The 23,108-nt window shown below is 40.4% G+C and overlaps 2 protein-coding genes across 5 annotated transcripts; one reads left to right on the top strand and one right to left on the bottom strand.

Annotated features, from left to right (window-relative positions):
• Positions 1-977: 977 nt before the first annotated feature.
• Positions 978-8,665, bottom strand: LOC5515657 (WD repeat domain phosphoinositide-interacting protein 4; the record flags this gene model as incomplete). The annotated part of the gene is made up of 10 exons (XM_001635718.3): positions 978-1,512; positions 2,352-2,470; positions 3,238-3,339; positions 4,834-4,919; positions 5,312-5,434; positions 5,545-5,624; positions 6,173-6,355; positions 6,561-6,668; positions 7,215-7,292; positions 8,515-8,665. Coding segments are annotated over 10 exons (1,140 nt in total), but the record flags the coding sequence as incomplete, so codon positions are not given.
• Positions 8,666-8,936: 271 nt separating this feature from the next.
• Positions 8,937-18,877, top strand: LOC116619983. Of its 4 annotated transcripts, none has more exons than XR_007306772.1 (15): positions 8,937-9,075; positions 9,970-10,069; positions 10,813-10,867; positions 12,113-12,195; positions 12,444-12,516; positions 13,303-13,373; positions 13,652-13,749; positions 14,261-14,339; positions 14,539-14,601; positions 14,853-14,917; positions 15,508-15,539; positions 15,727-15,771; positions 15,959-16,075; positions 16,748-17,015; positions 17,554-18,877. XR_007306772.1 is itself a non-coding variant. In XM_048722794.1 (15 exons), the coding sequence occupies exons 2-15, from the start codon at positions 9,975-9,977 to the stop codon at positions 17,142-17,144; spliced, it is 1,077 nt and encodes a 358-aa protein (XP_048578751.1). In that variant the 5' UTR covers positions 8,937-9,075; positions 9,970-9,974; the 3' UTR covers positions 17,145-18,877. The 4 variants fall into 4 exon arrangements, 2 of the variants coding, with proteins under 2 accessions (XP_048578751.1, XP_048578750.1); XR_007306771.1 differs by having other exon boundaries at positions 16,748-17,028; positions 17,339-18,877; XM_048722794.1 differs by having other exon boundaries at positions 16,748-16,901; positions 17,098-18,877.
• The last annotated feature ends 4,231 nt before the right edge of the window (positions 18,878-23,108 follow it).

Raw genomic sequence — 23,108 nt, 5'->3', positions numbered from 1 at the left:
TGCAAAGAACAAGGTCACCCAACGACCATTTTCGGTCCAATTTCTGTTCGGAAGCAAGGTCACCTACGGATTTCGGGGTCGGCCAAGAAATGTCTACTTTCTTCGGAAATTTCTAGATCACCTATGTTTCTAGGGAAGAGAGCTGGATCACCTATATGTTTTTCGAAGTTGCTTTTGTTACCACCATCACCATTCTCGGGAGATTTTAAAGTCGACATGCTTTAAAAAAAGGAACCCTAGTATTTTCGGGAGCGATTATACAAGAGACAACCTAGAAATTTCGCTTTAGGATCTTAGAATCGCTAGGAGTTTGGGATGCCTCGTTGATGAATAACTAGATTTTTCGGATGGCTGTAATTTCGCCTAGCAAATCCGAACAGATAAAAAATATCTAGGAAAGCTCTATATGGTATAAAAAATGACTGCAAACGAATAAAAACGGTATCTTAACTTATTTTAGGCCGGTTGTGAAATTTTCGTCGTTGGGTGCCCTTGAAAGAAAAACTGACATCTTCTCCAGGCGTTAATAGGGTCTTGTGGATCAGTTTCTGGTAGTTGTCAGGTGCGTACACAGGGGGGGGGGGGGGTGCGCGGGATGCTCCCCTACCCACCCCCCCCCCCCCCCCCTTGGCGGCCAAAACGTGTGTCATTTCTGGAATCTTCAAATACTATGCTTTTTCCATCAGATACCTATGACTGCGCACACGCCGGGCACAAAACACTCCAAAGAAAACTGAGTGTGACCTTTTGATCAAGCAGCACCCCGCCTCAGCCAATCATGGGTACGCGCCTAGTTGTTCTGTGGTGTGGCTGGTGTTTGGGCAGATGAAACAATGCAGCAATGCCACAAAGAGAAGAGGACATTATAAGACGCAAACAAGCTAAGACACAATCGAACAGGATACAATTTAGAACAATGGACCCTGACACAAGCGACTAGAAAATAGAATTTATAAGCAATGGCCACTGATACAAGCGACTGTAGAAAATTTAGTCTTTAATAAATTAAAGATTTTCATTTTTACTATTGTACTATTGCCATATTTTACACTTTTCGCGTTATAGCAATCTAGAATATTTCTAAATATGTCTTAAAGAGAAATACTTAAATATGAATAACAGTGTCTTGTACAGTCTGGTCTAGTACATTTCCGAATAACCCCGAATGAGAACCGGAAATCCTCAATGGCTCAAGCGAAGCATGGATGCGACCTCCGCTGTTATTTGAGCTTTAATTGGCTCAACACGACACGTGACAGTGACATCGGGCTCTCATTTGCTGATTAGACAACGGATCACGGATTTGAGCCCACATTGGCTCGTTCAACACGTCATGGGTTTGCGAACTCAGTGTCTTATTGGTCCAGCACATGACACGATTGCAAACTTGGGCTGCTATTGGCTAAAACTCGCAGTCATCCCCAAGCTCCAGAAAGACATCGTACGACTCACGGTTGCAGTTCCCATCTGGTGTGAAGACGTACTTGTGAAAAGTCCCATCCAGACAGACGGCTGTCAATCAAAGAACAAACTACGAGTGAGTTTATGAGTGGGTGGACTTCTAAAACTCCTTTTGTTAATGGATTGACCTTATAATAAGTAAACCATTTACCTTACGTACCAACAGTTTGATAGAGCTGCCTTACGCCCTTGCCGTACGTAACACGGCAGAGCTGCGTTGGCAATTTGCTTAGATACACGCCCTTACCGTTCGTACCAATGACAGAACTACCTTAACCAAATGTGGAGACACGCCCTTGCTTTGCGTACCTATAACCGAGCTGCCTTGACCAAATGCGCAGACTTCCCTTGCTTTACGTACCTATAACCGAGCTGCCTTGACCAAATGCGCAGACACGCACTTGCTTTACGTACCTATAACCGAGCTGCCTTGACCAAATGTGGAGACACACCCTTGCTTTACGTACCTATAACCGAGCTGCCTTGACCAAATGCGCAGACACGCGCATGCTTTACGTACCTATAACCGAGCTGCCTTAACCAAATGCGCAGACACGCGCTTGCTTTATGTACCTATAACCGAGCTGCCTTGATCAAATGCGCAGACACGCCCTTGCTTTACGTACCTATAACCGAGCAGCCATGACCAAATGTGGAGACACGTCCTTGCTTTACGGACCTATAACCGAGCAGCCATGACCAAATGTGGAGACACGTCCTTTCTTTACGTACCTATAACCGAGCAGCCCTGACCAAATGCGCAGACTTCCCTTGCCTTACGTACCTATAACCGAGCAGCCTTGACCAAATGTGGAGACACGTCCTTGCTTTACGTACCTATAACCGAGCAGCCTTGACCAAATGTGGAGACACGCCCTTGCTTTACGTACCTATAACCGAACTGCCTTGACCAAATGCGCAGACACACGCCACTTCCGCGGGGACGGTAAAATTGGCAAGGCCCCACTGGGACTCCACGTACTGGCCTAGAAAGCCCACCTTCGCTAAGCTGAACAAGAAAGTTTTTATTTTAGCTTACAATAGTTAGGCCCTACACATAGGTACTGACCGAGGTATTGACCCACTTTCGTCGTTTTTGATACTAGAGATTTCATATCTGTGACTTTAAAAGTTTAAAGCACTTCGTTCGAGTCGAAGTCGCCCTGCAGTTTTTTTGCCGATGAAGTTTAACTGAGGCAAACCGGCTATGGCATGCTGACGAGTCCTAATAAGGACGAAACAGCTGTCCATGGTTGCCGAACTGCACGGGTAATAGACTGTGCTAGCGTCCCGTCTTGGCCCGACTGGTGCCAATGTGTGTATGCTAGTGTGCTTTTAAAGTCCACAAGTCATAGCATTAGACGTAAAACAAAATGGTTCATGACATTTTTGCTCGAGCAAGCGAGAGCAACACTAATTTCGGTCATCGTGTCGATTTGGGTTTCCTGTGGAACTGTGTAAATAATTAAGAAAAGATGAGATTTCACAGGGGCGGATCTAAATTTTTGCTAAGGGGGGGGGGGATTGGCTCAGTGACAAAGGGGGGAGGGGGTAGTTTTTTTGTTATATTTTGTTTTCTGGCAGCCAAAAGCGGGGAGGGAGAGTTAAAACCCCTAAACCCTATCCCTAGATCCGCTACTGTTTCCTATGACGGAAGATCTACTACAAAGTTTTTTAGGACTTTGCCTGGTTCTTGCATGGGTGACTGCTTATTGTAAATAGGAGTGGCTGACTGACATTCCTTAAGCAGTCTAAATGGGTTTACAGGCTTATTACCTGGAGCGCTTGTTGAGTTTGGTGTTCTTGAGCGCGAAGATGTGGACAGTGCCTTTATCGCTTGACACGCATAGGAAGGCCGAGTCGTGACTGAAGTTGATGCTGCAGAGTTTTAATTTAAAAATGTGGGCACAGATGGTATTATAGGAGGGATCGAGTCACGCCCTTCTTGTGGGTGCGGATATATGCCATACTAAAAACAAACTCGCGTTTAAAGCCCCATATAAGCAATACAATATACCAGCCAGCATGTCAATGGCCGCCTTGCAGAAGGAGAAGGGAATATAAAAAACACCACTAGTAGAGTAGCAGAGTACTCACCAGTAGGGGGGAACAGGGTACTCACCAGTAGAGGGTAACAGGGTACTCACCAGTAGGGGGGAACAGGGTACTCACCAGTAGGGGGTAACAGGGTACTCACCAGTAGGGGGTAACAGGGTACTCACCAGTAGAGTAGCAGAGTACTCACCAGTAGGGAGGAACAGGGTACTCACCAGTAGAGGGTAACAGGGTACTCACCAGTAGGGGGTAACAGGGTACTCACCAGTAGGGGGTAACAGGGTACTCACCAGTAGGGGGTAACAGGGTACTCACCAGTAGAGGGTTACAGGGAACTCACCAGTAGAGGGTAACAGAGTACTCACCAGTAGAGGGTAACAGGGTACTCACCAGTAGGGGGGTAACAGGGTACTCACCAGTAGGGGGGTAACAGGGTACTCACCAGTAGGGGGTAACAGGGTACTCACCAGTAGGGGGGAACAGGGTACTCACCAGTAGAGGGTAACAGGGTACTCACCAGTAGAGGGTAACAGGGTACTCACCAGTAGAGGGTTACAGGGTACTCACCAGTAGAGGGTAACAGGGTACTCACCAGTAGGGGGGAACAGGGTACTCACCAGTAGAGGGTAACAGGGTACTCACCAGTAGGGGGTAACAGGGTACTCACCAGTAGAGGGGAACAGGGTACTCACCAGTAGGGGGTAACAGGGTACTCACCAGTAGGGGGTAACAGGGTACTCACCAGTAGGGGATAACAGGGTACTCACCAGTAGGGGGGAACAGGGTACTCACCAGTAGGGGGGAACAGGGTACTCACCAGTAGGGGGGAACAGGGTACTCACCAGTAGTGGGTTACAGGGTACTCACCAGTAAGGGGGAACAGGGTACTCACCAGTAGGGGGTAACAGGGTACTCACCAGTAGGGGGGAATAGGGTACTCACCAGTAGTGGGTAACAGGGTACTCACCAGTAGGGGGTAACAGGGTACTCACCAGTAGAAGGTAACAGAGTACATACCAGTAGGGGGTAACAGGGTACTCACCAGTAGAGGGTAACAGAGTACATACCAGTAGGGGGTAACAGGGTACTCACCAGTAGAGGGTAACAGAGTAAATACCAGTAGGGGGTAACAGGGTACTCACCAGTAGGGGGTAACAGGGTACTCACCAGTAGGGGGTAACAGGGTACTCACCAGTAGGGGATAACAGGGTACTCACCAGTAGTGGGTAACAGGGTACTCACCAGTAGAGGGTAACAGGGTACTCACCAGAAGAGGGTTACAGGGAGCTCACCAGTAGATGGTAACAGGGTACTCACCAGTAGAGAGTAGCTGGGTCTGCTCCTCGGCGGAGCTCTACCACGAGTGTTCTGCTCTGCGTATCAAATACCCGGATCAGCGTTCCCTGTACAAGATATCACAAAACAGATTATGTCAATAGTGGTAAGAATTATTATTTTGCCTGCTTTTACTGTATCTCTATAAATTAACTCAAAACCTTCCTTTTCAGTATTTGCAGGCAACGGGGGTAGGAAGGAAGGGAGATTAATACTCTTGAGATGATCATTAGTCTCTTCTCCTTCATTTTATAGATGAAAACGCCTGTTGAGGGGCTGACTCATCTTCTGCCATACCTCGCTGATTGATAGCGATGACCCAGCTTGTGATACTGTACCCTAGTGGTTGATAGTGATGACCCACCTTTAGTGATACTGTACCCTAGTGGTTGATGATGGTGATGACCCTCACCTTCTGTGATACTGTACCCTAGTGGTTGATGATGGTGATGACCCTCACCTTCTGTGATGCTGTAGCCACCTGGGTACCCTGCTGGTTGATAGCAAGAGCCGCCAGCTCACCCTGATGAGCGTTGATAGTTAGTGGCGCACTAGATGTGTCTGGCTGTCTATTCAATAAGTCCTAAAACAAAAAAAGATGGTACTGAAGACTTTCGACCAAGAAATACCAGGTATGGTTTCTGTAGGCTAGTGAACACTGCACACAGACCTGAGAACAATGATTATACATACCACTAACTGGACACTACCACACTTTCGGCCAGGAAATACCAGTATTGGTCTCTCTAGGCTGGGGCATACTTCACACAGACCTGAGAACAATTGATAAAAAGAACCTGGAAAAACATTTTTTGTTACAACTTCCAACAACCCAAAACCAATTTTGTACATATCTGATCGGAGGACATTCAATTAGCTTGTAAACTTTTGGTTATACCACAAAAATTTGAGCTGTTTCCAGATTTTTGAAATACTGTTAAAGTCACCCCTACCCCTGTATAGTAATACCTCCTCCAGACTAAGTATTTTCGATAAGTACTTATATATGTAATAAAATTTCCTATAATGTCCTTTAAACTATCAGGGGCGAATCCAGAAGTTCCAGAAAGGGGGGTGCAGAGCAAGCGTTTTAAGAAAGAGTGGCTTGGATTCATTTTTCTGTGGATTTCCTTATATTTCTTGTTATTTTTAAACATCATATCTGTAAACAGGGGGGCAGGGGCCGGCTCCTAGGTCTGATCCTTGACTTTGGCCACCAGGACAAGTAAGAAAGTTAGCATAAAAAATGTAACAGTACTGAAACTATGTTTCTCCACAAACTATGCTTTCAATGGTGCTGCTTGATTCTTGCTTTTAATACCTTTCGGGTTATCTCTTGTATCAAAGTCAAAGAGCTTCAGCACATTATTGGGGAATGAGTACACATGAATCTTATTTCTTAGAGCGACAAAAAGCTTGTCTCTTTGCATTCTGACTGTGGTGACGGGGGATCCATAAGTCATCTCAAGGACCAGTTCCTTTCGACTATCATCCCATACATAAACTAAAAAGAAATAAAAGGAGTAAGGATAAACAAAAAAGTCTGATACATGGACGCTCTTAGTGGTTTAATGAGGAAATTACTGCTTTTGGCAAAAAAGTTAGGGAAGGGCAGATAGGACTGTTAGAAAGTTGTATACTGGACAAATAAGTACCAGTGTATATTGTACCAGTTCCAACAATTGCAAGGAATTAGGTGTTGTTCATACCTTTGTCATTAGAGAAGCGTGCGCCTGGACCTGTGCCAACAATTGCTATGAGATTCGTTCTGTGAAGCATATGAACTTGTGAAACTTGGTACAGCTCATTGGTCATTGCTAGGAGTACAAAAATACCATACCTCAGTTAATTTTTTGCTGACTCTGGAATTTTTTTGTTGTCTTTAGAGATAATGCCTTTTTTAGGAAACAAAAACAGTTTATGAAGAATTTGATCACCCAATCTGCAGTATTGTATATGTCCTATCACACACAAATTTGTTTAAAAATTTTTTTGACGCGACTGTACATCATTGTTTTCCTGATACACAATCCTTCTTTACTGTGTAATGAACCCACAGTGTTTTCTTAACACTCAAACAAAACTTCTGAGGACCCCTCCCTCCTCCCGGCGTGTAAACAGGGAGGTGCCCAGGGTAAGCACACCCCCCTTGGGGGCCAAAAAGTGGGTCATTTCTTAAGGAATATTCATATACTTTGATTTTTCCATATGATACCTATGATTGCACACTCCCCCCCTCCCCCAATCCTGGTAAAGCGCCTGCCCTCCCTTCACTAATTATGTTCTCCTTGTAACCTATTGAAGGGACAGAGACAGAGAAAGCCTGGGCAAAACTGGCCCATGATCCTCTTGGGACACCATACCCAATCTGGCCTTTTCTGACAGTGGTTCTGTATTGTAAATCCGGATCCCTTTGCTATCCAGTGCGCTGGCAAAACAGCCTGAAAATGAGTTACAAAGTGAACAAAAAGCCAAAAACAGTTTGCGGAAAGGACCTTGAGGAAAACAATAGCACCTCATCCCAGCTGGTATGCATTTTGGTCTGGGCTCTATTGTTTGTATTCCAAGAATTTCCATTCAAAGTAGATGGAACAATGTTTTTTTTATTTTAATTCATGAGAAATGCCCTTGCCAATCAAACAGCAAAACAGGGATGATTGATAGCTTATTGACAATTATGGTTGGAAGGTTAAACATGTTTCATTCTGGGATGTTTATTTGGGTGGCTAGACTTCTAATCGACTGATTGACTCCTCCATAGCTGTCAACCCAACTTGGACAGAAATCTTGTAAAATTGTGTATAGAGGATGTATCAAATACAAAGAATGTATGGACATTAAAAAAAAATTAGGCTTGTGGTGAGGTCCAAAATCTTGTGACACCTGCCTAATGCGGGTGAGTTGATTGTTATGCATCTAAAGCACATTTGAAAACGGCAGCGGTGGGAGTTTGCAACCTTGTGCAATTTATAGTCCAATCGGCAGATCAAATTTCTAATTAGAAGGCGATTTCTGGCAGGAGAGGCTAGAACACCAACAGACTACTGTTTTATATTAAAGTCAGAATATCTATTTCAGCTTAACAAGCTAAAGTTGGCTTATTCAAACTCTGTAATAGACCTTCTCCCTTCACCGTGAGCCTAGGCTACCAATAATAGTCTGTTGAAATATTGATGGGGCACAATACTGAAACATCAAGAAAACATTTGGGGGCACAGCCATGCCCCTACTGGTCATTTCCTTATAATTTTTTAAAATATTTTTTTTGGGGGGGGCATGTGCCCCCAGTGCCCCACCCCCTGCTACGGCCCTGGATTTGATTTAATTGCCCTAATAAATATGAGTTCATACAATGGGATACAATCGTTTTCGAGTTCATACAATGAGATACAATTTTGAGTTCGTACAATGGGATACAATCGTTTTCGTCAATTCCAATGTTGACGAAAAAGAATGTGTGCATCAAATCTATACCTTTCTTTAGGCAATAAAATCAAATTTGTTCAACAAAAAGAGATAAAAGAAACTGAATATTGTCCGAAATTTCTACAAGAAATTACGCAAAGCCTAAAAATGGCACATTACGTTTATTTTGAAGGAAATCATTCGAGTTCCTTTTAAAAGCAAAAAGATATTAGAAAAAAAAATATAAGTGTGTTTTACCTTGATCCTGGTTGAATGCGAGATGAAGTACTCCATTCTGCATTGTAATTGCGTCGACAAATTGAAAATTAGGGGAAAATCGAGGTTTTTTTGCTTCTTTCAGTCTGGTTACTCCGCCATCTTTGTTTTTCTCTTGTATACCCTTGGGATTCCTGTGGAATCAAAACAAAAACAGAACCTGAAAAAACCGGATAATTGTCTTAGCGACCAAGCCATAATATATAACTTTCCTCTATGGAGGGGTAAAAAGGTGTTGTGTCAATGCGTATTTTTTTTCCATTTCTTCACCCTAAATATCCTCTTGTTAACCAAAATATTGTTTATCAATACTTTTTTCAACCCTATAACATCTAGAGTATTTGAGATTTGACCATATCTGAGGTGATGCTATATAGAAGAATATTTTATCACGCACCCCTCCCCGCTGAGAAAATTCACGCGGGACGTGTAAAGGCGTATAATATCTCTTCGATTCAGCAGTTTCTCGAAACTTGAACTATCCTCCGAAATACCGCGAAAATGTGAGGGTTATTTGCTTTATATCGACTTCCATGTGAAAAGGTGAGTGTGAAATAATCAGCAAGGTTTTTTTGTCACTGTACGGTGTTCTTATTGTACAAAAAAACGAGGTTTGTGATGATTTTGTCCGCTATTTTCACGTGTTGTTGTAAGCGCATTATCTTACGTTACGCATGTGATAACGTGTACTGCCGATATGTGACGTATTTAGCGGAATCGAAAAACGTTCCACGTGTTGAATGAAATCTTTTTTATTTACGATAATATTGTATTTTGTTAATCCATGTAGCTACAATAGTACAAAATTCGAGCTTTTTTAGTGTTATTGCTTGAATTAACAAATAAGTCACAACAGTGTAGGCAAACCTGACGAAATGTTCGTGTATCGAATATTATCTTTAATTTGTTCACCCAATATATCTGTAATAAAGCCAATTTCTTGAAGTTGTTGACGAAGATTGATCTGGTTCCGTTTTAGCCGTGATTCTTGACAGTTTACGCGATTTCCCTCTCTCATCTTGGTAAACCTCCTCCCCAGTCGTAATAGGTATTGCCAGTGATTTATTGTTCCTACGAGTTATGAGTCAGCCTTGTTATAAATGACGTTGATGTAAGCTTTTAGTTGTGTGGGCTGGATATCCTATGTAAAATCAACATTTTTGTATTATTTTGTTTTTATTTTTATTTTTGTTGGCATGCTAAAAAAGACAAGCTTAACTTATTCTTTTCAGTTGGTTGTTTTGGATGTTGACATACCGGCTTGCCTTTCCCCCTCTTCTTGGTACACAATTTTTGTCCATGGACTGCTCGAAAACCTAATAAATTTTCTCATTAATTCATTTCTTTTCAATTGGTTGTTTAGGACCATTGTTTGATACATTATTTTGGAAAACCATGGTTGTCAGTCTTTGATACTTGAATATTTTATCATCACAGGCATAATGGACAGGCCTCTTATCTCCAATAGCTCGGTAATCCATTATTCTTATGCATATACGGGATGCTTTGGCACCTACAACTCCGCGTCTTGTGTCCGGTAAGTATGTACATGTCATTATGGCTCCTGTGAATGATTGAGTGACAATGTCAAAAGGATACTCTGTAGATAAGTGGTAATCAGATATCATGATGTATTGTATAGTTGAAAAATGATTTTGATGTTAATAATGATAATATTAATGACAATGTTACTTAAACTTGCATGCCAAAAAGATACTCTGTAGATATGTGGTAATTAGATATTGTGATGTATTGTATGGTTGAAAAATGATTTTGATGTTAATAATGATAATATTAATGACAATGTTACTTAAACTTGCATGTCAAAAAGATACTCTGTAGATATGTGGTAATTAGATATTGTAATGTATTGTATAGTTGAAAAATGATTTTGATGTTAATAATGATAATATTAATGACAATGTTACTTAAACTTGCATGCCAAAAAGATACTCTGTAGATATGTGGTAATTAGATATTGTAATGTATTGTATGGTTGAAAAATGATTTTGATGTTAATAATGATGATATGAATGACAATGTTACTTAAACTTGCATGTCAAAAAGATACTCTGTAGATATGTGGTAATTAGATATTGTGATGTATTGTATGGTTGAAAAATAATTTTGATGTTAATAATGATAATATTAATGACAATGATACTTAAACTTTGCATAGATTTGAAACAAGCATCTGCCCTTTTATCTTCTAAAGTAATGATGCCTGACTGTTTCTCAATAACTTGTATTATTTTTCCAATCACCATTTTGCTTTTTTAGAGACTCAAGCCTAGCATTTCTTGCATGTGTGACATGCCTGATTTGTGTCTTCAAGGTAATACTGTGTACTCGCTGTTGTAACTAAAAGTTGTACAGTAAACAGTAGTTATACAATATAAGCTATATTATAGTGCTATTATCTTTGGCACCACAAACATTAAATTGTTACATTAAGTACTAGTGGAAGGCTGGCTAATGAGTGTGGCATAAATGGGGCTGTACTTCCTCCTATTTGTTACTAACATTTATACTTCCCATATTACTATGTTGTCTAAAAATAGGGCCATTCAAGATGGCATTATCCTGGGTTTCCCAAAGGGGAAAGAGGGCATCCTCGGACACCCAGGGGCATTTCCCTTTTAACGTTTTGCTTACGAGAAAAATAACCCCTGGGGAACAGTAAGGGACGAACTTGGCAAAAAAATCTCAAAGGGGAAAGAGGGTTGGTAAACACAATACTGCCCTACAAATACTGCTGTTTACATTCTAGTAGCCAGCATATTATTTAGGCAACCCCAATCTTATTTAAAAAGGTTCAACTTTTACTATGACCTTATCACTCTTTATACAGGGCTTCGGGAATTTGGCTTCACAGCTGATGTGTTCTTTTAGGGTTCTTACCTCTATTTCTCGTAAAAAAAGAGAGATATTCTTCGTAAGAGTGCGATATTTCGAACTGAATTTCGAAAACAAATAAAATGACTAGGCGTTCTTTGCTAAACCGCCAAGGCCTAGGACTAATAATAAAATACCTTTTTTAATTGGCTGGTGGCTAGGAGCCAATGAAAACTTGCCTAAGATATTTTCACGCAAAAATTAACCTTTTTAAGTTATTTCGTGCTTTCCTTCGGTTGATATTCCGTGTAATTTAGCGCATAATTCAATAAAGAATCCCGCAAAATTTTGATATTTAAAGAAAAATGTATTGCAAAATCTTGCATAATTTAGTGCATAATGATTGATTTTCCGCGTTATTTAATACATAATTTAGCAAAGAATCCCGCATAATTTTGAGTTTTTTTCCGCGTAATTCCAGAAGCCCTGTTTACATGTTTGGTAAAGTACGGTTCATCAGAGAACCCCTTGGATATTTTATGTTAAGGCAAACTCTGCGGTCTGTGTATTATTAATAATACACAAGGTGGGAGTTCAAAATGTTTTATTCCCCTAAAGTGCATTCAGAAATAACTTCCCTCACCTCTTCTGGATAGTGCACTCTGTATGCCCCTGTTAATACTGTTGCTGTATTACATGTGCATCCTATACATGTGTGAGTTTAATTCTTTTCTCATGGTTATAGGTGTTTAAACTGCATAGCCATCACCACTCACTGCCAAATCAGTACATTATTTACTATAGCGGCATCATCAACTGCATTTTATGGTATGTCACACCTTATATTTTTTTTACTTGAAATAAAAAAAGTTGTTCCATGTATCTTAAAGGCAATTTTTTGGTATTGTTTATTTCTTAGTGGACCAAAATTGTGAATGAACATGAATCATGAATGTAAGACAATCCTGTGTAGAAAGTTTACGAAGAGAGATATATGAATAGCCAATTGTTTTTATCATATTGCTGTCAACAGCTATCATTTCAGTTTCTTACTTGGTTACATTTCTTTTCTTAAGTGGATTGAACTGGATCTATCTGTCAAAGACAGCTGTGCACTTTATCACACAGTTCCTGAAGACGACATGCCAGGTACTTTATATCATCATCATTGTTTCTCAACATAGCCAATATGACCCATGCACCCAAATACACACAACCCTAGCAACTCTAGCAACTCCAGAAGCACAATCTTAGTAACACAACCCTGGCAACACAACCCTAGCAACTCAACCATAGCAACACAACCATAGCAACACAACTGACAGCAAAACCCTGACAGCACAACCGTAGCAACACAACCATAGCAACACAACCCTAGCAACACAGCCTCAACAATACAGCCCAAACAACCCAGCTCCAGAAGTACACCCCTATAAGAACACCTCTAACAACACAACCCTAGCAACCCAACCCATGCAATATAACCCTAGCAACAACCCCTAGCAGCACAAACCTTGCAACAAAAAGCCTGGCAACCAACTCCTTGCAACACACCCTGGGGGGGGGGGGATCTTCCCATGTCGACCTGATGGGGATGCTCGTCATATTTCGGGCCTCAGGTATTTTTTAGGGGGTATTGGAGAAAAAATATGCTTTTCTCTTAGAATTGGTATTTTTAGGGCTTCTTGGGTGGTAGCAATTTTTTTGTGCCAGTATTTTTAGGGGTATTTTTCCAATTTGCTGACGAGCATCCCTATCACTCAACACTGAACCCCCCCTTCCCCAGGAACACACCCCTAGCCTCACACCCATAACAGAACAACCCTAGCAACTAAACCCTACAATACACCCCTCGCAACACACCCTTAGCAACACAACCCTAGCAACACACCTGAGCTTGGTCATCAGGTCATTACTAACACTTCCTAACCCCAGGTCCTTGTTGTCACACACTTCCACTGCCTGCTCGCTGCTCGCATGACAAGACAAGAGGATAATATCAGACTGTAAGTTCTCAAACACCCCTACATTGTAGGGACTTGTTAAAAGGATTATGGACAACAGTCCATTCCTTAGCGTATTATAATTATATAGTATAGATAAGGTCTAAAACTTTTATTTTAGTTGGTCATTTCAAGATTTTTTTCCCATAATTTGGTTTTCAATATTGAATGTAAACAATACCAAAGGTGTGGTTGACAAGGGCTTCTAAAAAAAATATTTTACTAGGTTTTACTTTGTTTTTTTTTTTATAATTCTTTTTTCTCTCCCCAATAACTTGCAGATGGTCGGTTCCTTCTCTTATACTACTGGTGATCTACATGCTGGTGACTTGTATTGTCGGCCTGTCAACCATGACAACAGAATACCATGAGTGCTATGGTAAGTGTAACCACGACAACAGAATACCATTAATGCTAAGGTGTTTGTCACCATGACAACAGAATACCATGAGTGCTATGGTAAGTGTAACCATGACAACAGAATACCATTAATGCTAAGGTGTTTGTCACCATGACAACAGAATACCATGAGTGCTATGGTAAGTGTAACCACGACAACAGAATACCATTAATGCTAAGGTGTTTGTCACCATGACAACAGAATACCATGAGTGCTATGGTAAGTGTAACCACGACAACAGAATACCATTAATGCTAAGGTGTTTGTCACCATGACAACAGAATACCATGAGTGCTATGGTAAGTGTAACCACGACAACAGAATACCATTAATGCTAAGGTGTTTTTCACCATGACAACAGAATACCCAATTCACAACCCCTTTATCTGTCCGTTATATGAATTCTTTGGTAGTATTTCTACTTGTTTCTGCCTTTGAAAGACGTTAATCTAATAACAACGCCATATTCTTTTTGTGTTTATCTCCACAGAACCAGAATGGCTGCTCATGTCGTGTATGGAGTTTGTCATTGTGCAGATATTTCTTGCTGCTGGACTTATTATTGTCAGGTATTTTTAACATACATAGAGCTAAAAAAGGTAGTTATTATATTACAGATGTTTCAAGGCTCCTACCTCTTTATCAGTGTCTAGTGTCTGTAATATCTATCATTTTAGTGCTCTTGTCTATTACCAAGTACTTCTAACACCATTTTTTACAGTTATTTTACATGAGGTCTTAGGTAACAGTTATCGTATTGTGTTACAGGGAATTAAACAATATCCACATGCAAGAAACAGACAGAACAACACAGAAGAGAGATTTGTGGGGGTAGGTCACAGAATGTGGTCCTTTGCCAAGTTGGGAGTATTGTATGGCATTTAAACATTACACCATAAAAAAATAGGCTTTTGTGCCTTTGTGCCCCTAGTGGTTTTAGTATCTTTCACTTTTTATTTTTTCACCTAATCTCTGTATGCAGAAGATTACAAACACAAAGTATTGTCTGTTTTTTTTTTTTTTTTGCTTAACTAACTTGTTTTCTTTGAAGGTTTTCTCACTTTTTTCCCTTTAATTCCCAGGATTATCTTTGTGTTTGAGATTTCCTCTGCAGCAAGTGTTATCCATGACATTGTCATGGCAATAAGTGAGTATAAAGTATTATACATGATATTGTCATGGCAATAAGTGAGTATAAGTGTTATCCATGACATTGTCATGGCAATAAGTGAGTATAAAGTGTTATCCATGACATTGTCATGGCAATAAGTGAGTATAAAGTGTTATCCATGACATTGTCATGGCAATAAGTGAGTATAAAGTGTTATCCATGACATTGTCATGGCAATAAGTGAGTATAAAGTATTACTTTATACATGAAATTGTCATGGCAATAAGTGAGTATAAAGTGTTATCCATGACATTGTCATGGCAATAAGTGAGTATAAAGTGTTATCCATGACATTGTCATGGCAATAAGTGAGTTTAAAGTATTACTGTATACATGACATTGTCATGGCAATAAGTGAGTATAAAGTGTTATATATGACATTGTCATGGCAATAAGTGAGTATTAAGTATTATACATGACATTGTCATTGCAATGTGTAAGTGTTATCCATGTCATCGTCATGGCAGAAAGTGAGTAAAAAGGGTTATACTACAGTAGCATAAGCATAAACGAGTACATTATCACCCTAATCGTGCCCTAATTGACTTTCTCATTTTATCTCTCAGCTGGACCTACAAATTTGTGCCAAGGTGTATTTGTAAGTAGAATTATTATTAATCTTGAACAGAGCAACAATGTGTTTGATTGTTTTTGATTGATTGATTAATTGATTGATAGATTGCATGGCTGATTCATATATTTATTTATTGTGCGAATATTTGGCTGAGTGATTGATTGTTGTTTTATTAATTGGTTAATTTATTGGGTTGATTTATCCTATTTAGGTGAACACGGCTGTAGGCTACACATCTATTTATATTACAGTTAAAGTAAGTCACTATTCATAATATTGGATCATGCCTTGTTAAGCGGCCATCCCCAGAATATTCCAAATGGTTTTAGGTTGGTTATTGCATTCATATTTAAATACTCTTTTCATTATTGTACTCTATACTGTTGTAGTGAGTCTTAAATACCATTCCCACTCATTACGCCATATTTCACTCCTTCCATCAGATTGTTCAGTGGTTGCTACCACTTTGGGCCATCGCTGCCATATTTGGAATTGAGAATAATGATTGGAGCGAGGCAGAGCAGCGAGTACCAGTCTACATCAATGCGCATGACTCAGGGGTAGGTCATTAAAGAGCCTAAGTCAGCCACTTTTCTAATTGTTTTTAATTAAATTGAAGTACAAATTATGAGCTGGCACAACCCCCTAAAGACAGACTTTAATACTTCATTTACCAAATTGAGTAAAAAAAAGAAAAAAGAAAAAATCCGTGATGAAAATGAATGCTTCCTACCCTTTATTTGGTATTTTGATAAGAAGACAAAATGTAGGCTGACAGAACGATCAGATAATTTAATAACGTGTCAAACTGTCTTTTACTTCACTAAAAGGGGTCTTTTTTGAGTGTAAAAAAAAAACGAATAGTGCTCAAAACTGTCACATTGTTTTGGATGATTTATGATTTTTAAATCATACATTTTAAAAAGGATAGTGTTTGAAACTTTGCTAGGAAGATGATCGAAATATACCCCCTCTAAGGAGGCTCCTCCCGATGACAAGGACAAGTTCTAAGGACAATAAGAATAACTAGTTCAGTTTTTATAGTTTATTGGCTTATTAGCTTTGGCTTTGCCAATTGCTTTTCACATAAACATACTGTTCAGTGTATAACAGAGACAAGTTTGACATACACAGAATGAAAAACACTAGATAAAAAACAGCACGAAAGAACATGATATGACAGGAATTCTTATAATATCAGTCTTTCCTTATTTGTGGTTTCTTTTTCTCAGAATTTCACATCTGAGTTCAGGCCTCGCGGGACAAGCTTCAACTACAAACATCTTTACGAGCACCCGCAAGCTCCACTCATGCCGTCACAAGGGCGAGCCACATCACTTCCTGGGATTGCCTCATCGTATGGGACTATGGGCAAGAATATACTAGGTCAGTCACCCAAAACTCAAAGCGGGGAGGCATACCCACCTATATAGAGTATCTACCAAGTACTGTACCAGCCACACAGGCGAAGCCATCGTATGACACCATGGACACTAATAGGTCAGTCACCTAAGTCTCAATGTGTCGGCCAAGTAACAGCCATCCAGACACATTCATGGTATTGCCCTATGGACTTTACTAGGTCAGTCACCCAAAACTCAAAGCGGGGAGGCATACCCACCTATATAGGGTATCTACCAAGTACTGTACCAGCCACACAGGCGAAGCCATCGTATGACACCATGGACACTAATAGTTCCGTCACCTAAGACTTATAGAGGGGAGGCATACCCGCCTTTATAGGGTATCTACCAAGTACTGTACCAGCCACACAGGCGAAGCCATCGTATGACACCATGGACACTAATAGTTCCGTCACCTAAGACTAATAGAGGGGAGGCATACCCACCTATATAGGGTATCTACAAAGTTCTGTACCAGCCACACAGGCAAAGCCATCGTATGACACCATGGACACTAATAGTTCCGTCACCTAAGACTTATTGAGGGGAGGCATACCCGCCTACATAGGGTATCTACAAAGTTCTGTACCAGCCACACAGGCGAAGCCATCGTATGACACCATGGACACTAATAGGTCAGTCACCTAAGACTAATAGAGGGGAGGCATACCCACCTATTTAAGGTGCCGGATAAGCACCAGCCACGGAGACACAGTCAGCGTATGGCGCCAGTAGCATGAAATAATGGGGAGGCGTAACGGCCTATAACGGGTATCCACATTAAGAAGTCACACAACAGCCATCCAAACAGACTTAGCTAACAGTGGGCAAAACTAGGCAAAGCTCACAAGGCCATATAGTTACCTGTTTCAGAGCTAAGAGGCTATCGCCGAACACCTATCGTGGTATTACCTACGTGCGTAAGCAGAGTAGACGGCAAGTCTCTACATGGCATCGTTCCAGTGTAAGTCAAACACTAACAACATGGCAGAGAGGCTCGGAGCTAGATACATAACATTTACTGTTTAGCTGCTTATACCCTATAGACCTTCAATCCTGACAGACGTCTGAACCCAGAGGGTTATATGTCAAAGATGAGTCGTCCAACACTTAGCACCTGACAGACCTTCGATCCAAAAAGCGAGTCGCCCCGCCTTCAATCCAAGAAAAAGAAATTGTGTCTAGAATCCTGAAATATTTTGTTTTCATTCATTGAGTTCCAAATCGTTTACTTTGCAGCCTACTACTAGAATTTATTTCGGAACGTTCGGGTAAGCTTGTTGTGTTTGTTGGCATGATGTTCTCCATATCATTCTAATTCATTCTCAAACAGAGATGAGAAAATATTTTAAAGGTTGGGATCATGTTTTTTTTTATCAGCAAAGTCCGATTTTACCGATAAAAACGTCGCTTATGAATATGATTTACTTCGCGTCCTTGAGGATGCTTATTTTAAAAATTACTCGTCTTAAAAGACAAAGATTTTCTTGTCAGGTTCCAGCCCCGTCCCAAACCAAATTAAAAGCGCTGTCCGTGTGAGCTTGCCTCACAAGAAAGTCTTTCACTCCCTTCTTACACCTCCTTTAAATAAGGTTACACTAGAATGGCATGTGTAGTTCCCACAGTGCTCATGGGTATAAAACAAATCAACAAATAAGCGTATATAAAAAATAATAAATGCTTACAAATGTACCAGTAAAAAAATTTCCATGGCTTCCAGAGACCAGGGCAAACCCATTTCTACCCCACCCATGAACCCCTGCGGGCTGTGACATGGATTCTAGAGTGCAACCTAATTGAAGCAGGGATATACATATTACTATATGCACTTTTTTGGTTCACGTAAAGATAGGAGATGGTGGCAAAGTGTTTAAATTATGTTATTAGTGTATTATGTATTTATCGAGGCTGTGAGCCGTGTAATGAGGGTTTTATTTGATAATAAATGCATTACGGTAACTCGTTTGATCATAGCCTACGCTGTCGTTCTGACCTGTCACGCAATGCACTTGTGCTTATCAAACAACACAGGGAGCTCACCTCTACAGTTTGAATAAAGTTAGAGTTGTTTTTTAGCTTTGCGTTGTTGATTATTTTCAGTGCGTGTGTACGTTTGAATCTCTTGTCTACTTTTTTGGCGCCCGGTTCTTTCTGGCGCTCTCTCATTGGCTCTTTCCAATGGCTTCCGTGTCACGGTATACCTAGTAAAAAGAGACAAGGGATGAAACTCTTTTTACCAGCCCTAGAAAACACGCCAGAAAAATATCTTTAGATCGAATTCATCGGCCCAAAATTCGTACAGCTATAGAAGAAAGATGTCTTTTTAAGCTAGTGATGTTAAAAAATGAATAAACACGTTCTCATGTCCACAATAATGCATCTCGCAAACCTTTCATTCTCTGGCTTTATTCTGCCGTTTCATCCGAGGCAGAGGTGGACGGAAGTAGATGCATCAAAGCACCTTTTACTTCCGTTTGCATAAGCGAATCGCGCCAGCTCATGCCTGTTTTGCTCGCAAAGAGACGCGGGAAAAACTCTTCAAAGAAAAATATGTAAGTTTTACACTTCTCTTTGTTTCTACGGGTTGTCTTCTATTCGAATTTTTCTATGGAATATATTTTGTTCCTATTTTTAAACCTATTCCTGTGCCTATGCCCTGAATCCTTGCGTATGAGGAAAATGCGAAGAAATAATATTATCAACAATCAAAACTTTTATTTACCAGTTGACGATGTCGAATGCCGAAGCCATTTTCAAAGGTTTTTCCGGTTCTATTACCGTTGAATTTTCAAAAGGTGACGTCACGCTTTAGAACCACTTCCGCTCATTTCACTTCAGTCCACCTCTGCTCGAGACGCTAGCGGCAGAAACTTTAGCGAGAGTTTCGTCCCTGTCATTTTTTACAGAGCTCAAAACTAAGCACAAGTGCATTACGTGACAGCTCAAATACTAAGCACAAGTGCATTACGTGACAGAGATCAAATACTAAGCACAAGTGCATTACGTGACAGAACTAAAATACTAAGCACAAGTTCATTACGTGACAGAGCTCAATTACTAAGCACAAGTGCATTACGTGACAGAACTCAAATACTTAGCACAAGTGCATTACGTGACAGCTCAAATACTAAGCACAAGTGCATTACGTGACAGAGATCAAATACTAAGCGCAAGTGCATTACGTGACAGAACTAAAATACTAAGCACAAGTGCATTACGTGACAGAGCTCAAATACTAAGCACAAGTGCATTACGTGACAGAGCTCAAATACTAAGCACAAGTGCATTACGTGACAAAGCTCAAATACTAAGCACAAGTGTATTACGTGACAGCTCAAATACTAAGCACAAGTGCATTACGTGACAGAGCTCAAATACTAAGCACAAGTGCATTACGTGACAGAGCTCAAATACTAAGCACAAGTGTATTACGTGACAGCTCAAATACTAAGCACAAGTGCATTACGTGACAGAGCTCAAATACTAAGCACAAGTGCATTACGTGACAGAGCTCAAATACTAAGCACAAGTGCATTACGTGACAGAGCTCAAATACTAAGCACAAGTGCATTACGTGACAGCTCAAATACTAAGCGCAAGTGCATTACGTGACAGAACTAAAATACTAAGCACAAGTGCATTACGTGACAGAACTAAAATACTAAGCACAAGTGCATTACGTGACAGATCAAATACTAAGCACAAGTGCATTACGTGACAGAGCTCAAATACTAAGCACAAGTGTATTACGTGACAGCTCAAATACTAAGCACAAGTGCATTACGTGACAGAGCTCAAATACTAAGCACAAGTGCATTACGTGACAGCTCAAATACTAAGCACAAGTGCATTACGTGACAGCTCAAATACTAAGCACAAGTGTATTACGTGACAGAACTAAAATACTAAGCACAAGTGCATTACGTGACAGAGCTCAAATACTAAGCACAAGTGCATTACGTGACATAGCTCAAATACTAAGCACAAGTGCATTACGTGACAAAGCTCAAATACTAAGCACAAGTGTATTACGTGACAGCTCAAATACTAAGCACAAGTGCATTACGTGACAGAGCTCAAATACTAAGCACAAGTGTATTACGTGACAGAGCTCAAATACTAAGCACAAGTGCATTACGTGACAGATCTCAAATACTAAGCACAAGTGCATTACGTAACAGAGCTCAAATACTAAGCACAAGTGCATTACGTAACAGAGATCAAATACTAAGCACAAGTGCATTACGTGACAGATCTCAAATACTAAGCACAAGTGCATTACGTAACAGAGCTCAAATACTAAGCACAAGTGCATTACGCGACAGAGCTCAATTACTAAGCACAAGTGCATTACGTGACAGCTCAAATACTAAGCACAAGTGCATTACGTGACAGCTCAAATACTAAGCACAAGTGCATTACGTGACAGATCTCAAATACTAAGCACAAGTGCATTACGTGACAGAGATCAAATACTAAGCACAAGTGCATTACGTGACAGATCTCAAATACTAAGCACAAGTGCATTACGTAACAGAACTCAAAACTAAGCACAAGTGCATTACGTGACAGCTCAAATACTAAGCACAAGTGCATTACGTGACAGAGCTCAAATACTAAGCACAAGTGCATTACGTGACAGATCTCAAATACTAAGCACAAGTGCATTACGTAACAGAACTCAAAACTAAGCACAAGTGCATTACGTGACAGCTCAAATACTAAGCACAAGTGCATTACGTGACAACTCAAATACTAAGCACAAGTGTATTACGTGACAGAACTAAAATACTAAGCACAAGTTCATTACGTGACAGAGCTCAAAACTAAGCACAAGTGCATTACGTGACAGATCTCAAATACTAAGCACAAGTGCATTACGTAACAGAACTCAAAACTAAGCACAAGTGCATTACGTGACAGCTCAAATACTAAGCACAAGTGCATTACGTGACAGAGCTCAAATACTAAGCACAAGTGCATTACGTGACAGATCTCAAATACTAAGCACAAGTGTATTACGTGACAGAACTCAAATACTTAGCACAAGTGCATTACGTGACAGCTCAAATACTAAGCACAAGTGCATTACGTGACAGAGATCAAATACTAAGCGCAAGTGCATTACGTGACAGAACTAAAATACTAAGCACAAGTGCATTACGTGACAGAGCTCAAATACTAAGCACAAGTGCATTACGTGACAGAGCTCAAATACTAAGCACAAGTGCATTACGTGACAGAGCTCAAATACTAAGCACAAGTGCATTACGTGACAGAGCTCAAATACTAAGCACAAGTGTATTACGTGACAGCTCAAATACTAAGCACAAGTGCATTACGTGACAGAGCTCAAATACTAAGCACAAGTGCATTACGTGACAGAGCTCAAATACTAAGCACAAGTGTATTACGTGACAGCTCAAATACTAAGCACAAGTGCATTACGTGACAGAGCTCAAATACTAAGCACAAGTGCATTACGTGACAGCTCAAATACTAAGCACAAGTGCATTACGTGACAGCTCAAATACTAAGCACAAGTGTATTACGTGACAGAACTAAAATACTAAGCACAAGTGCATTACGTGACATAGCTCAAATACTAAGCACAAGTGCATTACGTGACATAGCTCAAATACTAAGCACAAGTGTATTACGTGACAGAACTAAAATACTAAGCACAAGTGCATTACGTGACATAGCTCAAATACTAAGCACAAGTGCATTACGTGACAGAGCTCAAATACTAAGCACAAGTGCATTACGTGACAGAGATCAAATACTAAGCACAAGTGCATTACGTGACAGCTCAAATACTAAGCGCAAGTGCATTACGTGACAGAGCTCAAATACTAAGCACAAGTGCATTACGTGACAGAGATCAAATACTAAGCACAAGTGCATTACGTGACAGAGCTCAAATACTAAGCACAAGTGCATTACGTGACAGAGCTCAAATACTAAGCACAAGTGCATTACGTGACAGAGCTCAATTACTAAGCACAAGTGCATTACGTGACAGAACTCAAATACTAAGCACAAGTGCATTACGTGACAGAACTCAAATACTTAGCACAAGTGCATTACGTGACAGAGCTCAATTACTAAGCACAAGTGCATTACGTGACATAACTCAAATACTTAGCACAAGTGCATTACGTGACAGCTCAAATACTAAGCACAAGTG

This window comes from Nematostella vectensis, chromosome 15 (assembly GCF_932526225.1).
Source record: "Nematostella vectensis chromosome 15, jaNemVect1.1, whole genome shotgun sequence".
In the NCBI taxonomy this organism is placed as follows: domain Eukaryota; kingdom Metazoa; phylum Cnidaria; class Anthozoa; order Actiniaria; family Edwardsiidae; genus Nematostella; species Nematostella vectensis.
Note: the sequence above shows the minus strand (reverse complement) of the source record. Positions and strands in the feature narration are given on the sequence as shown.